At 44.1% G+C, this 13,984-nt stretch overlaps 1 protein-coding gene and 1 pseudogene across 1 annotated transcript in view; one reads left to right on the top strand and one right to left on the bottom strand.

Annotated features, from left to right (window-relative positions):
• The window catches only part of ANKAR (ankyrin and armadillo repeat containing), a 1,190,398-nt gene that overhangs the window by 44,914 nt on the left and 1,131,500 nt on the right, over positions 1-13,984 (top strand). The window contains exon 2 of the mRNA XM_085646861.1: positions 534-1,575. Within this exon, the coding sequence (XP_085502987.1) occupies positions 972-1,575 (604 nt within the window). The 5' untranslated portion in view covers positions 534-971. The remainder of the gene's footprint in view (positions 1-533; positions 1,576-13,984) is intronic.
• The window catches only part of LOC146858037 (uncharacterized), a 42,699-nt pseudogene continuing 31,346 nt past the window's right edge, over positions 2,632-13,984 (bottom strand).

Genomic DNA, 13,984 nt, shown 5'->3' with positions numbered 1-13,984 from the left:
AAGGGCCACAATATCGGGCCTAATGTTGAAAGGTCATCTATTTCTCTGTGTGAGTGTGTTTGAGGAATAGGCAATGTGTTGGAAAGCATGTTATGTCATGTACGATCTGTGGGCTGTCGTCTCTAAAACTCTGGCTTCCATTGATCCGGAACTGGGAAGCATGCTGCTAGACCTCGAAGTTAGGGCACCTACCCTTAAATAATATCATCTTTCTTCTATACGTGCGCTCTTAATTTCACAGTGCCATTTCTGGCACTTTTCCGTTTACTGTTCTGTCGCCACACTACATTGTTAATAAATCAGAAAATGCTTTTAATGAAACTGACACATTCTACCACTCAACTTGCAGACCTTTGGTTTTTTAAATCACGGTAATTTACTGTCCAGGCTCTTCACTGCGAAAATGCCATAATACCGTTCAGTGCACATTTAGCATGCCTGTTACAACGACATTTTTCATGAAAGAAAATCACTATTGTTATATTTTATGATCACTGACTCTGATATAGCATGTCTCTCTTTTTCTGCGATAGATTGGAACGTTAAGCTAAAGCAGCACAAATGACAATTTTCCACGTCTGAACATCCATTTGGACAACCCTCCTCTAAAATTATTAGCATTGTTCCCGAAGACCATTTGTTGTGTTGTTGAAAAAGAACTTTAATCCTAAACTTTATTTTTTTACAAAAACTTAGAGAAGTCAGGAAACCTGTCATCTTTCATGAATGTCCTCACTGAGAAAATGTTCTACTTCGAAGGGTTAAAGCAGTCATAATTTAATTATATGCCTACCCCAGAAATCCTGGCAGGTTTGCTACTGAAAGCATAGTGTATTAATATTATGGCGCCAGGATCACCATTAGGAGGAAGTCCATGCACCTGAGAATCCAGGCTTTGATGACAACAGCGTTATCCTGACATTAGCAGATATAGCACTTGAGATATCAACAAAAGCAGCACATTTCTAGAAATGTTGGACAATGACACCTCCTCGCTTGATAATTCCCAGTCTAAAGATGAGCTTAAAGATGCAGCCTATGTGTCCAAAATGGCCGCACAGAGAAATGCCAATGCGTTTTTTGAAAAGTTCAACCGCAGTGAGTTGCAGGAGTTGCTTGCTGTCACATCTTCTAGCTGGCTGGTCACCAAGGATTATACCCGGACTCCTGATTCTTCAAGTGGATTAACAGCTCAGCTGAAGGACATTAGTCGCCACGATATTGCTGTGTTGGTGCCTGTTGCACCGGATGCCCCAATGGATTGCAAAGAAGTCCATCAGATTCTGAGAGAACTTACAGTTGGCATTTTTTGTTTTAACCAGATTCCCTCTATTAACCTGGAGGCTAATTATGATCGGAGCACTTTCTGTCAACTTTCTCCAGCTTACTATGACACCAGAGTGGGTCAGATCTTAATCAACGTTGACTACACAATGAAGGCCCTTTGGCATGGTGCCTATATGCCCCGTGAGAAAAGGATACGGTTCTCGGAGATTTGGCGCACAAGCATGGATATTGATGCTAATGGCAAACCCCAGACTAAAAGGAATATCTTTGAAGAGTTTTCCTTAGCAGGTGAGAAAGTGCTACATTTTAAACATGGTATTCTTTGTAATGGCCACTGAACTATCTGGTGGGAAGTGGGAAGTTCTGTCAGGTGGTCCTGAAATAATCACAAAAAACGTTTTAAAGAATATATACATAATTTACTTCTTAAGTTTTTGTTCTATTTATGTTGCCATGAATGTGATGGTTTTGTATGTACAGCACGTAGTTCACAAAAGCGAACTTCTTTAGAAGTAGGTGCAAACTTCTTATGCAGGCCATTTCATGATTACAGTGTTTGCTCCGCCTAAGTTTACATCTGCTGGCGGTAATTCCTGTATGAACGACAGTCTGTTCTCCCTAGCTAACCTGCTGCATTTTAAAGTAATTACTGTAAGTCACACCAACTTTAAGATCTCAAAAGTGTTTTTAAATCTATTAATGACATTATAATGAGAATAAACAACATTCAGGCCTCCTTGAAAAGCAAGCTTAGCCACTCAACTTCTATCTTTATACCCGGAGATTAGAATCTGTTTTTAAATATATAAAACTCGTATATTTAGTGTACTAAATTAACTTTATAAACATGCTTTTATTCCATTTGACAGAATACATATAAGTCTAATAGTACATTGTTTTACATCATGTAATGGTTTTGATTAACTGAATCATGACTAATAAACATTTAATTTTATAGGTAGGTGTATTTTGCTCAGTTTTTGCAAAGTGTCACTAAAGGAAAATATGTGGCCTGAGGCGTATCCTTTCAGAGCAGGCAACAAGCAAGAGAACCTCTAATATTTTAAAGAGAAGAGTACGCTTGAGGCATGAAAAACAAACAGGGAATACTATTCAATATTCAGTACATTGTAGCCATGAAGTACTACCCGTGAGATGAATGTAAATTTTCCTAGCTATCCTAAAAGAAAATCAGAATTTTGCGAAGGACATAAAGGCAATTGCTCTTTATCCCTATTGGTTTGCTGGCTGTTGTAAAATGCAAACAGTTAACAAACTGGCTACTCACTCTGTCACCACGAAATAGTGATGACCATGTTGGCAGGTAAAAGCTACAACATGTGATCAGTTCCAAACAATAGGCAATTCCCATGTACTACTTTGGTCTTTTTTCTTTTGCTGCAACTCCTCTTTTTTCAGAATGATGAATATAATCAATTCCTCATCAAAGCCCACCTCTTCTAGGTCATTTTCTTCGCCTTTCCAATTTTGTTTGCCTTTTTGACCTATCAAACAAGAAGAGAAGCATTGCAGGTGGAGAGGTCATTATTATTCCTGCACAACCAACATAGTGAATCTTTATTTAGCATTGTTCTCTAATCAATTTGATAATCTTTGCTTCTGTGTCCTTAATAGAACTTTGTCTTTCTGATCTGTTAAGTAGGCCAATCTACATTCTATGTCAACCAGATGTAAGTATTGGCTTGCTCGATAGGCTGAAAATAGACCTTTTAAAGATGGATTCTAACGTTGCCAGCAAGTCCATTCTAGGGAGGCTTTTGATTCAGTAGTTCCTTCTGTTGAGTATACCCCAACCAAAGGCAGGAGTATCCAACTCTTCTAACTGTACAACGAGTGTTACTTAACTCTCTAAGATTGGGGAAGCTAAATGTGCATGATTCCCAAAATAAAATCATCATCTGCCCACAAGGGGTGGTCTGAAAAACCTGGTTGCCCCCTTGCACTCTTCCAAACATCAGATCACAAATAAATTAGGCCGTTGTGAAAAACTCACATAGAAAACCACCTAGGTGTTCAACTTTGTCATCATGACATACTAAAATAGATTATTTTGGGAGGAAGGAGAAAGGACTAACTTTCACATCCACTCCCTTATTTCTGCTACCATTTTACCCTAGATGCAGCAAAGGAGCATCACCAGTTTAAAGGATAATTGCTTCTGCAAAGGACCACATTTTCAGGCCATGCTTTAAATAAATGTATCATCTCGAACACTTCTCATAAGATATCTTTTCAATGTAGCCAGTTTTAAGAAGTCTTCATTTCCACGAATGTTCAGTTAGAGAAACCAGTGACCAACTTTTCTCCAGCTGAGATGACTTAGCTGAGGAAATGAACTGATGTGTGTGTTTTACCTGACTTGAGGACAGAGTGAAAACTGAAGATGTGTACTATATCTTGTGAAATGTGCCGTCCTAGACACCGGCAAGTAGATTTTAAAGTTAGCTAGTGTACACCCTCGACAAAAAGGCACCCCTCATTCAGCTTTACATTTTTTATTTTATCATCCTCTTATATGTGTTCTGCAGCGTGCTTTAGGACTATTAGCATCCGTTCTACTTATGTACAAGAACCTGTCAGTAGGTTTATCCCCGGCAGATTCACTGAAGAACCCCTGTTGTCTGTGAATTTCATCTATTATATCAGCATATGTTACCCCTTTCCATTGCTGGATGACACAGACGTTTCCCAAAAAGGACCTACAATTCCTCAGGGTGTCTCAGTCCTCCCTGCATCACTGGCAACTATGGCAAACCGCTGGAACCATTTGGAGAGAAGACTGAAAGGCACTGTGCTGTGCAGGTCTCTTTCAAGCGTGGTTCTTGATGTTTGTATTCTATGCACATACCGTTCCTCGCGCACAGGCTGTGGGACTCTGCAAAGACAGACAAGTGAGGCGACTAGACAAGGGGACATTCCTAATGGTTTACAAGTTAAAAGCCACCAAGTGACCACATCCGACAGCGGCCCTGCCTGCCTGAACACAGAGCAATGCTCTTTAGAATTAAATATTCAAACGTTAGACAAATTACAATGATCAAATCTGAGGCGTCCAGTCAACTGCAAAGAAAGAGAAGTTACTGTGGAGGTCATACTGAGTGCTTCTTGCGTGGAACTGAACTCATGTTGTAGTTCTTTTCTGCCAGGTACAATAGGGTTGTCCCCTGGGTTTCTGAGAAATTAAGTTTGGGAAGCAGTTTGATGACTGTTAGTAATGCATAGAGATTAAGCATGGGACTCTCCAGTCCTGATCTGATATCCAGTTTAATAAAACATAACAGGTATTATTATACATATGTGCGTAGTGGACTTCTTTGATGGTCTTGTAACCGAATGAAGGATCTTTCATTAACTCCTTGGTGGTTATTTGTCCTATCAAAATCTATGTTTTTATCCCCCATTCCAAGCTCAAAATACCCTGTTGAGTGATAATTTCGATTAGCATGAAGAACGATACACTATCCTTTTAACTATCTTTGTAAGGGCGATAACGGTGTTCAGACTTACTAGATCATTACTAGGGATGAATTCCATTCACTGCAGTTCATGACTGCTATTAAAATCTAACCAGATACTCTAAGATCATGAAGCACCATTCAGTAGATGTGGTTTTTAGGTCTCGCCTACGCAGCGCACATGCGCTGCATAGGAGGAGACCTTTAGAAATCGATTCCGTTTTTCAGGCAAAAACGTGCACGCATTGCATAGCTTTGAATCGCAACGTGTGCACGTTTGGCGATTCCCTTGCGGGGGCGAGCTTTGAAACCATCCGTTTGTAATTAACAGATGGTTCCTGCTCGCTCCCGCAAGGGAAACAGGTGCAGGCCCCCTCCTCTCTCCCCTCCCACTGCTTCCTCCTCCTCTCCTCGTCATTTTTACTTTCAGTGCGAGGCGCGCGCGCTTGTTAAAGTTGACATGGCAGCGTCAGTCTTTGATGTAGTGCAGCATCAAAAACTGTGTGTGCGCTCCAGATGTGGCACACAGAAAACCACAATTTACTTCAGAAGGGGCCTGCGTTTTGGGGTATGGTACGCCATAAATGGTTTTATAAGTGGTAGCAGAATCGAGAGTTAATTTAGACACGGTACCCCAGCTGAGTCTCTGTGTCCTTCACCAGTACCACAGATGAACCCCAGTGAACTTGGCATTATGTGCCAGACGTGGCTTTTGACTGTGCTTACACTACTCCCGGTGAGACACTGAGAACTAGACGCAGTGCTTCAACTGAGGCTCCGTGTGCTTCACCCAGTACCACAGATGAGCCCTGTTTTATCTCAAACGTCATACACTGTGTGTTTGTGCGTGCGTGTGCGCGTGTGTATGAGGAAGCATGCACTACAGCTACCTGTGCAATAACTGTTCTATGTATGTGATGGAAGCTTGTGCTACAGCTGCTATGAGCGTAAGTGAGAGATGTTTTCTTAAAAAAAAATTCACTGTCCAACAGCAAAAACGAATGGTGTTTCCAACGCTTGGTTTCAGTTGCAATCAACCTGTTTATTAAAAATCGTAGGAGTAGTGAAAATTGTGTCTCATGTAGTGAAAATTGTGTTGATTGAGTGTTGACCCCGTGGTGACTTCACCTGCCTTTTGACATTGAGAACATCAGTAGGAGACAATAAAGGTCATACAATAAAAAAAAAAAGAAAACGAGCGAAACATGGAAACAGCGGCGTCACTATGGGGGTGCGGGGGGTGCGGACCGCACCGGGTGACACCCTCAAGTGGGGTGACACCAACAGGGCCCGTCAGGGGCCGGCTTTAGAGCGGTGCGACCGGGTGCTGGCTTCCTGGGGGCGCCGTGTTTGAAAGTTTATTACGCTTTTGAAGCACCTGCTGCAGCGTTTCTTTCCGCGGCAATTACCAGGCCTCACATAAATGTCAAGATAACTGGTGTGATTAATTATCTTCCTGGAGAGAGATCAGTGTGAGTGTTTTGTAAAGTTGAGGTTTTGACTTGGGTGAAGTTAGTGCAGAGGGTTAATATGCCTGCTGCAAAGAACGTGTGCCAAGTAGATTACAGAGTGCAGATCAGCAGGTTACTGCTTTCAAAAGAGACATCCTTTTGTTGCAATTTATAATTTAAAGTCCTAATATTCAACAGTGAGCTATTAACTTTCATCCTGGAACTGCATACACACCTCAAAATATACATTATTAGAACATTGATTAATGTTGCAAAAAGGGTTAATTTGGCTAGAAATAGATTCTTATTATTAAAGAAAACTCCCAACTATGCTGTTTCTTTTTCGACTCTGCGTTTGTGCTTCTCCACACCAAGCACTATACTGCCTACCAGTATGGATGACATGTGACTCCTATACTTTCAGTCCTGTGGCTTATGTATCATTTCCTATACACGGATTTACACACCTATGATTGATTGTCTCTGTGTAATGTGTGTGTGATGCAAAGTGCTCGGACACCCTACACTGGTATGAGTGGCGCTATATAACTAATTCAATGCATCTGAGAGAGTGTGGTTATGGTGACTTGGTCACTGTTAATGGGTGCTAGTGAGAGAATCCGTGGTGGAGGTGGTCATTGGGGGGGCGCCAACAAACATTGTCGCACAGGGCGCCACCAGCGCTAAAGCCGGCCCTGGGGCCCGTGTGCGCAGAGCAACCTAACCTTTTAGGAAGAGGACGTGCCTGTGCGCAGTGCACACTGTCTCCTCTCCTTTCTTTTATTTGCTTCCCTGTGAAATGAATCCAAAAAAGAAAATCACTTTTGTTGGAAATCAATGTCGTATTTTTCTGTCATTTAATTCCAAAATGCAGCATCAGGAATAAATGTTTAAAAATATGAAAAATAAATAACTAAATAAAGTAAGACAGAGTGGTAGCAAACTGTCCAGATTGATTTTTATTCACACCCAAACACATTAGCGCCACTTTTACAGAGTTTGCCAGTGAAGCGCTATTTTTGTTGTCTTGGCTTTGTTTTCCCTGGGCTTGGAGCTAGTGCACCAATCCTGGAGGTACTGCAATGTGAGGATTGAAAAACAAAATTTGTACTGCTGCTCTGTATCTAGGGATGTTGTCTTTTTTTATCATACTGCTTACGTTTTGTAAGGATATAAGCAATGGCCATTGAAATGGGTCCATTCAGGGCCCTGTTGTCATGTCCTCAACTTTTCAGGCAAAAGCACTCACTGATTTCTGAACAGTGAGTGTAAAAGCGTTAAGGTAACCATGTTGTTCCTGCTTACATTTCACATGGTTTGCAAAATGTTGCATTCCCTATGATTGTTTGCTTTTTCCAGGATGCTGTCACTTTTTTTTGTAGGCCACATATTGCTCTTGCCCAGTGCGTAATTTAAATTGAGCCGCATCCAGGTGTTTATAGCTGGCAACAATTGGGTCGTAGTTGAAGGCAGTCTGAGTTTTTCTCAGTGGGGCAGTATGGTGTTCAGTGGGGGAGAGGATGTGGCACTATGGCCAGAGCTGCTGAATTTGGAACTGGGGAACCAGGTTCAGCCTTAATAACCAGTCCGCCAGACCACTCTCCTGAGAGAGCACTATCTCATGCTAGACCTTAGAAGGCTTCGCAAGACATTAGAAGCCCCGGTGTCGTAGCACCAGCAGGTGGACCCTAGCATGACAAGTGTAGGTTAACCTTCAAGGCTTGTCCACCACTATTCATACTGAAGTTCACCTCCAGTTTTGCGGCAGGCCTATGAAGCAGTACACCCTAGAACAGTAACCCTGTCACTGAGATCACAGGACCCTTGAGAAGGGCCAGCTCTAGGGCGGTGCAACCGGTGTGACTGCACCAGGTGTTCACTTTCGGTGGAGGCATCATTTTTGCAAGTATATTATGGTTTTAAAAGCGCTTGCTGCCTCCTTCCTGGCCTCCAGTAATTTTCGGTAACAATAAAAATGTCATGATGACTCTGGTGATTAATGTTCTTCCTAGAGAGAGATCGGAATTTTGTCTAATGGAAGATTTGACTCATGAAAAGGTAGCTCAGAGGGTTAATGTACCTCCTGCAAAGAACATGTACCATGCTGATCACAAGGTGCACATAATGTAAATAGGCCAGTGGGCTACTGCTTTTGTCAGAGAGATCCTTTTGTTACTTGCAGTTTACAAGTTAAAATCCTAACATAGAACAGTGAGCTATTAACTGTCATCTACTCCGCAGCAACACAAGTCAAATTTTTTATTAACTTTTGATACGTTTGAGCAAAAAACAATTTATTAGTTTAAATGGTGAGATCATGCTGCAGATCTTGCATTATGAGGCAAATATGGCAGAGCCATTATTATTTAGAAAACATTTGCAAACTAGGATTTTTAGCAATTCATGTTTGAACTGCTGTTTTGGTAAAGGGAGAAGTGCTGATGACAGAAACTCCATGGCTCGGAGACAAATGGCTTGTGCTTCCACATTTTATCGTATTTGGGGACATTCTGTAATTAGAAGCATATCCCACTTTGTGAACACATTTTACTGTCAATAACTCATTATAACCTTAAATCATCATGTGTATCCATTGGTTGATAAAACTGGGCAGTGAAACCAAACAAATACAAAAAATTGGGATGTTTGCGCATTCTGGCCACGCCTCTGGCTCTGCCCACTGATCCAATCCTTGGGTTATTCCCGCCCTTTGATTCTCCGCCCACAGTTCACCTACTTTTTTCCCCCACTTCGACCACTGATATATCGTGTTGATGGATAGTGGGAACACCACACCAGTAAAAAGTACCATACCTATGATATTATAAATTCCAATAAACTGTTGACTAGCAGGTAGCCCACTGTACAACCTGATTAATGAATCATTATCACACTGTTGTTAACAGGCACATTTTGTAAATTTAGGACCTACATTTACAAACGTTACTAAGGATTCTGTATGGTCCCGTTATTTGCCAACTGTGTCCACTGGCGGACTCGGGGCGGAGGAGGTCCATGCGGTAAGTCGTGAGGGGGTGACACCATGAGTTACCCGCACCGGGTGGCACCAACCCTAGTGACGCCACTGCATGGAAAATAGCTCACTAGTGGCTGCAGTGCAGCTCTGCAAAGAGAGAGCAGTACACAGACTCGAGTTCACGTTAACTTTCAATGTAAATTCAGAACCGCTGCCTCTCTTTCAGGCTTCTCTGACCTTAACATAAAACCAACACAGCAGCAGCACACCGTGGTGCATTATTTACTGTTTACAGCAGGCGACGAGCCTTTTGTCTGTTTGAGGTGAGGAGCCTGGCGCGGCACCCAGGACAAAGGGTTATGCAGGATGGGGAGGGGCAGAGAGACGAGCTGGAGCCATGAGTGATGCGCATGAACCGTGGGTCGGTGGACCCTCACCCCATCAACCCCCCGGAAGTGACCCACATAAACCGTGGGTCGGTAGCCCCTCACCCCACTAACCCCCCGGAACTGAAGTGACACACATAAACCATGGGTCGGTGTCATCCCTCTAAATTCCCCAGAAGCCCCCCCCCCCCCCCCCGGGAAGTGGCACATAAGCTGTAGGATTGTGGTCCCTAACCCCACCAACCCGCCGAAGTTGTCACACATAAACTGTGGGTCGGTGGCATTCTCTCACCCCGGAGGAGTACCGGCCTATACGGAAGTCTGGTGGCCACAATGCACGCCTATGTCTTTAAAAGGCCAGTTGGGCTGGCACACATGCCATCCTATGGACACACCTTCTTTCGGTGCCGCTGGCCTGCAGTGTGCCCGCCTAGATTGTTCCGTACTCCGGCCTGCCCAGGCCTGAGCTGGACTCCCAACCTGCAATGAGTTTTTTTCTTTCCCGAAAGACTCCATCGCCGACGTGGTATCATCTTGCCGACTGCGCCAGTGGCCGAGCGAAGAAAACCACTCTAATGCAATGTTTCACACTCTTAATGGAACATAGTGCTGTGTCGAAATGGTGCTGCGAACCAAGGAAACGCCATCTTTATATACTGCTTATTGATCCACTAATAGAAAGCGTCTGGATCTCGAATCAGTTCTGTGGGCCTGCACGGGGGATGTATTACCGCCCTTTCTATAAGTTAGGACATGTCGTTTGCTTTACAATGGATGCCTGTGCTTCTGCTAGTAAAGGGAGCTCTGCCGAAGCTAGGTGGCTTTGAAGGAGGCTATTTGTTTTGCATAGAACGTCTGTTTGTTCTGGTTGCATCCTTTCAGCGTTGATGCTTGGTAGTGATAGCTGATATCTGAGATTATTATCACAAACCTCCTGGCCATTACCCTCCAGTGCTGCATTTACACAGATGTACCAACTTCTGCAGCCTATGTCTGCGCTAAGAAGCTGCACTTTTATGGCTTTCACTGAGACTTTGCTATTTACAGTAGAGCTATCTGCTCCCTTTTATATAGATGGCCTATTGTGAGACATATTGTCAGCTTAGAGACTGCCCATTGCTTACCATTGGCTGGCTTTGTTGTCACTCTCATATGCCTGCTTGTTTGGTAGTGTGAGAGGCCTGTACTTCCTCACCTTGTGTTTGCCCCTCACATGGATCATGCAGTGGCGGAAGGAGCGTCGCCCCACTGCTTTTAAGCAGTGCAAGCAGAAACATAAAATGATCATAATATTGCGTTATTATCATTTTATGCTGCTTCCTGCTGCTTTGTGGGCGGGTGGGTGGACGAAGCTGCTCTGTTCTTGGAGCAGGGCAGGGGCGGAGTGGTTTGCCCACTCCTAAATGCACAATGTTATGCGCGCTTTCCCTGTTACATTACAGCCTGCATAGAGAACATGCCAAGGCCCCCCATTCCCTGGTTGAGTGTCGAACCAGGATGCTCAAAACCAATCACAACGCTGCATTGCAGCATTGTGATTATTCAGTAGGGCCTGCTTCCTGTTTCTCGTTGTGCACGAGGAGAGCAGCAGCAGAGACACGGGACCCGGCCAGCGGCAAAGTAAGTTTATTTTTTAATTAAAAAATATATATTTTTGCCATGTGTGAGCCCCCCGTCTCTATCCCCCCTGTGCCCGCTACCCGCGAGACATGCCGGCTGCCACTGGGAGCATGGACCTGTTACTGGTGTCCTTCCACTGCTTGCTTTTCAAGCACTTTTTCATGTTGTTGAAGGGTTCGGGGGAATCCTGTCTAGTCCCAAATGGAGCGGAAATATATTCAAAGTCAGTCCATTGACACATGTCCTGGCCACTGGCTTTACATACAGCAACTCAAGTAGTCAGAGAAAACTAACTGGAACCAAAATCTGCACAATATGGCCATTAGGAATGGCGATTCAACCAAATCAAAACCCCTTTCGGCATCCAAGAAAACCGCCACCGCTTCCATTTTAGGGTCTGGCTGCTACAAAACTGCTAATACTAAATGTAAATTGAGAGCCATGGAACGGATTGGGACAAATCCCACCTGAACAGTGAGACCATACCTTTCAGTCAGAGTGACCAGTGCTTTGCAATAACCTTGGCTAGGACCTTATTTTCAAAGTTAAGAAGAGACAGAGGACGTTAGGAAGAACATTTACTATGGTCCCTGCCTGTCTTTGAGAGGACTCTCACATAAACTGGGGGAACTCCCCTCATTCCATAGCTGCCATGTACAAGTGAGCAGATCTTGGGTCCAGATAATTTTGTAAGCCTCATAAAATGTGCCTGTCAGGCCATCTGTTCCAGGGGTCTTACTACCTGTCATACCAGCAATATCCACTTGTAATTAATCTGCAGTTATTGGCCGCTGCAGGACCCTCTAATGGCAAGTCCAAATAACTGTCTGCTCAGGGGTTAACTCAAATCTTTATATTATTTCACTAGTTCTATTACTATATCTTCATTGGGCATCAGCTGTTCGCCCTGCACCTTCTAGCCATTGTATGGGATTGTGATGTCAGCCCCTCCGAAGCAGCCACGCCTGAGTTTTCCCTGGGTGCTCTCCCTCACCATATTGTCTGGCCTATGCATGCTGCTCAGAAAGAAACCTCACTATCAGCAGCATGACAGAATTTCTTCCGCCTTATGCTTTATTCCAAAATATACTCTCCCTGTTATATAGCTCCCACTATACGTTCCTGTAACTTGATGTCAGACTCTAGATGGGTCAATTATCTACATATATCCTTCGGCATACCAGAGTATATGCATTGAACGCCTCCCACAGAGTTACAGGGCTGAATACAGAGTTTGTGTTGTGCTTGAAATATTAAATAATAGAATCATGTCCCTCCTCTCAGAAGGCCATTAGGGATTCTGTGGATAATCTCCAAGCTATGCTACACAAACGAGACTTGGGCAACACCTCAGGAGAATGATCTGAGAGTGTGCAAGGAAGGAAGAGATATTACTAGAGATTGACCAATCAGGGACAATAAGTCATGTGGAAACGTTTAAAATGTTTACTCCACTGTTAACATGTTGCTGACACCATATATCAACCAAGCCCACCTTGTCCATGATATCGATGAGTGCTGCCGCTACTTCAATATTATGTGAGCTCTTCCCTTTGGAACTATGCAATTCTTGATTTAACAACAGACTGAAGTCACCACCCCATAGGATTAGCTCTGCATCAATGGTACATAACAGAGTAAGTATTCCATTAAATAATTTGGGGGTGTTGGACCTAAGATGGGAAGTGGGAAGGCCTATACTCGTTAACATGTTGTGTTTGCATCACACTCGTCTCACACTCCAGCGCACCACCACCAAAAATGACGCTACACCAAGAAGCTGGAAAAGGTGGAAAAGCTTTATCTTTCCTTATTTCTTGTTTCTTCTTCTTTTTCTTTCAGAACAAATTAATCAATTTGGCTTATAACCCCGTAGGGTCAAAATGTTTCATCAGTACTAGTTTGTTAGTATAGCAAGTTCACTAACGTCGTAAATGAAGTCATTAATCATTTCACCACCCACAGCAATTGCTTAGCACCTTGAATAGAGTCAATCGATTTAGTGCCGCACATAACAATGACTTTGCATTTTTAAATTAAGTAAAGAACTACACAGCCTCACATGGCACTGACATTACTTTGAAAAGGGTCAATAAATATTATGCTGTACATAGCATGGACATTGCACTGCAAATATAGTCATCCATTACAAGGCCGCACTTAGCGTTGAGGTGGCTCTGCCAATATTCGAGAGTTACAAGGCCTTTTATCCGATCCAAAGGTCAGGGGTTTCAACGCTGCATTTACGGACTTAAGGTGACTTAATTTCAGAGCCTGGCTGAGGGCTTCGTATTCCACTCAGGGGATTTTGCAGACTAAAACAGGGTTGGCCCGTTCGCCCCTTTCTTCACAACCCTTCCCTACTCCGGTGCCTGCCCGCAGTCTATCGCAGGGCGTACTGACTCTTGTTTCCCCCCCCCCCGCAGGGGAGGGGCGTGCTCCGGACCTCACTCAGGTCTCCCGCCCTCCCCCGGGGGGTTACCTTACTCTCCAGTCTTTCCGGAGGTCCTCACGAGCGTTCTTTGGCCTCCCGGCGATGTCCGGGCCGAGGGCCGCTGCACCCAGTCACAGCACAGCTGAAGGGGGTGTTGATGTTCGGAGCTCCGCTCCCTTCACTCTTCGAGAGGTCACGCCCGCGGTCGCCTAGTACAGCGCGCCTGGCGGGGACACGACCCGATCGGCAAATTACGTGGCGGCGTGGGCGGCGTTTCGAAGTTCGCCCCCTTCACGTGCTCTGAATTCCTGAGCCTCCGGCCTCGCGCAGCTTCCGAGGAACTTCGGTGGCTC

The sequence above is a fragment of the Triturus cristatus genome, chromosome 3_2 (assembly GCF_964204655.1).
Source record: "Triturus cristatus chromosome 3_2, aTriCri1.1, whole genome shotgun sequence".
Lineage (NCBI taxonomy): Eukaryota > Metazoa > Chordata > Amphibia > Caudata > Salamandridae > Triturus > Triturus cristatus.
Note: the sequence above shows the minus strand (reverse complement) of the source record. Positions and strands in the feature narration are given on the sequence as shown.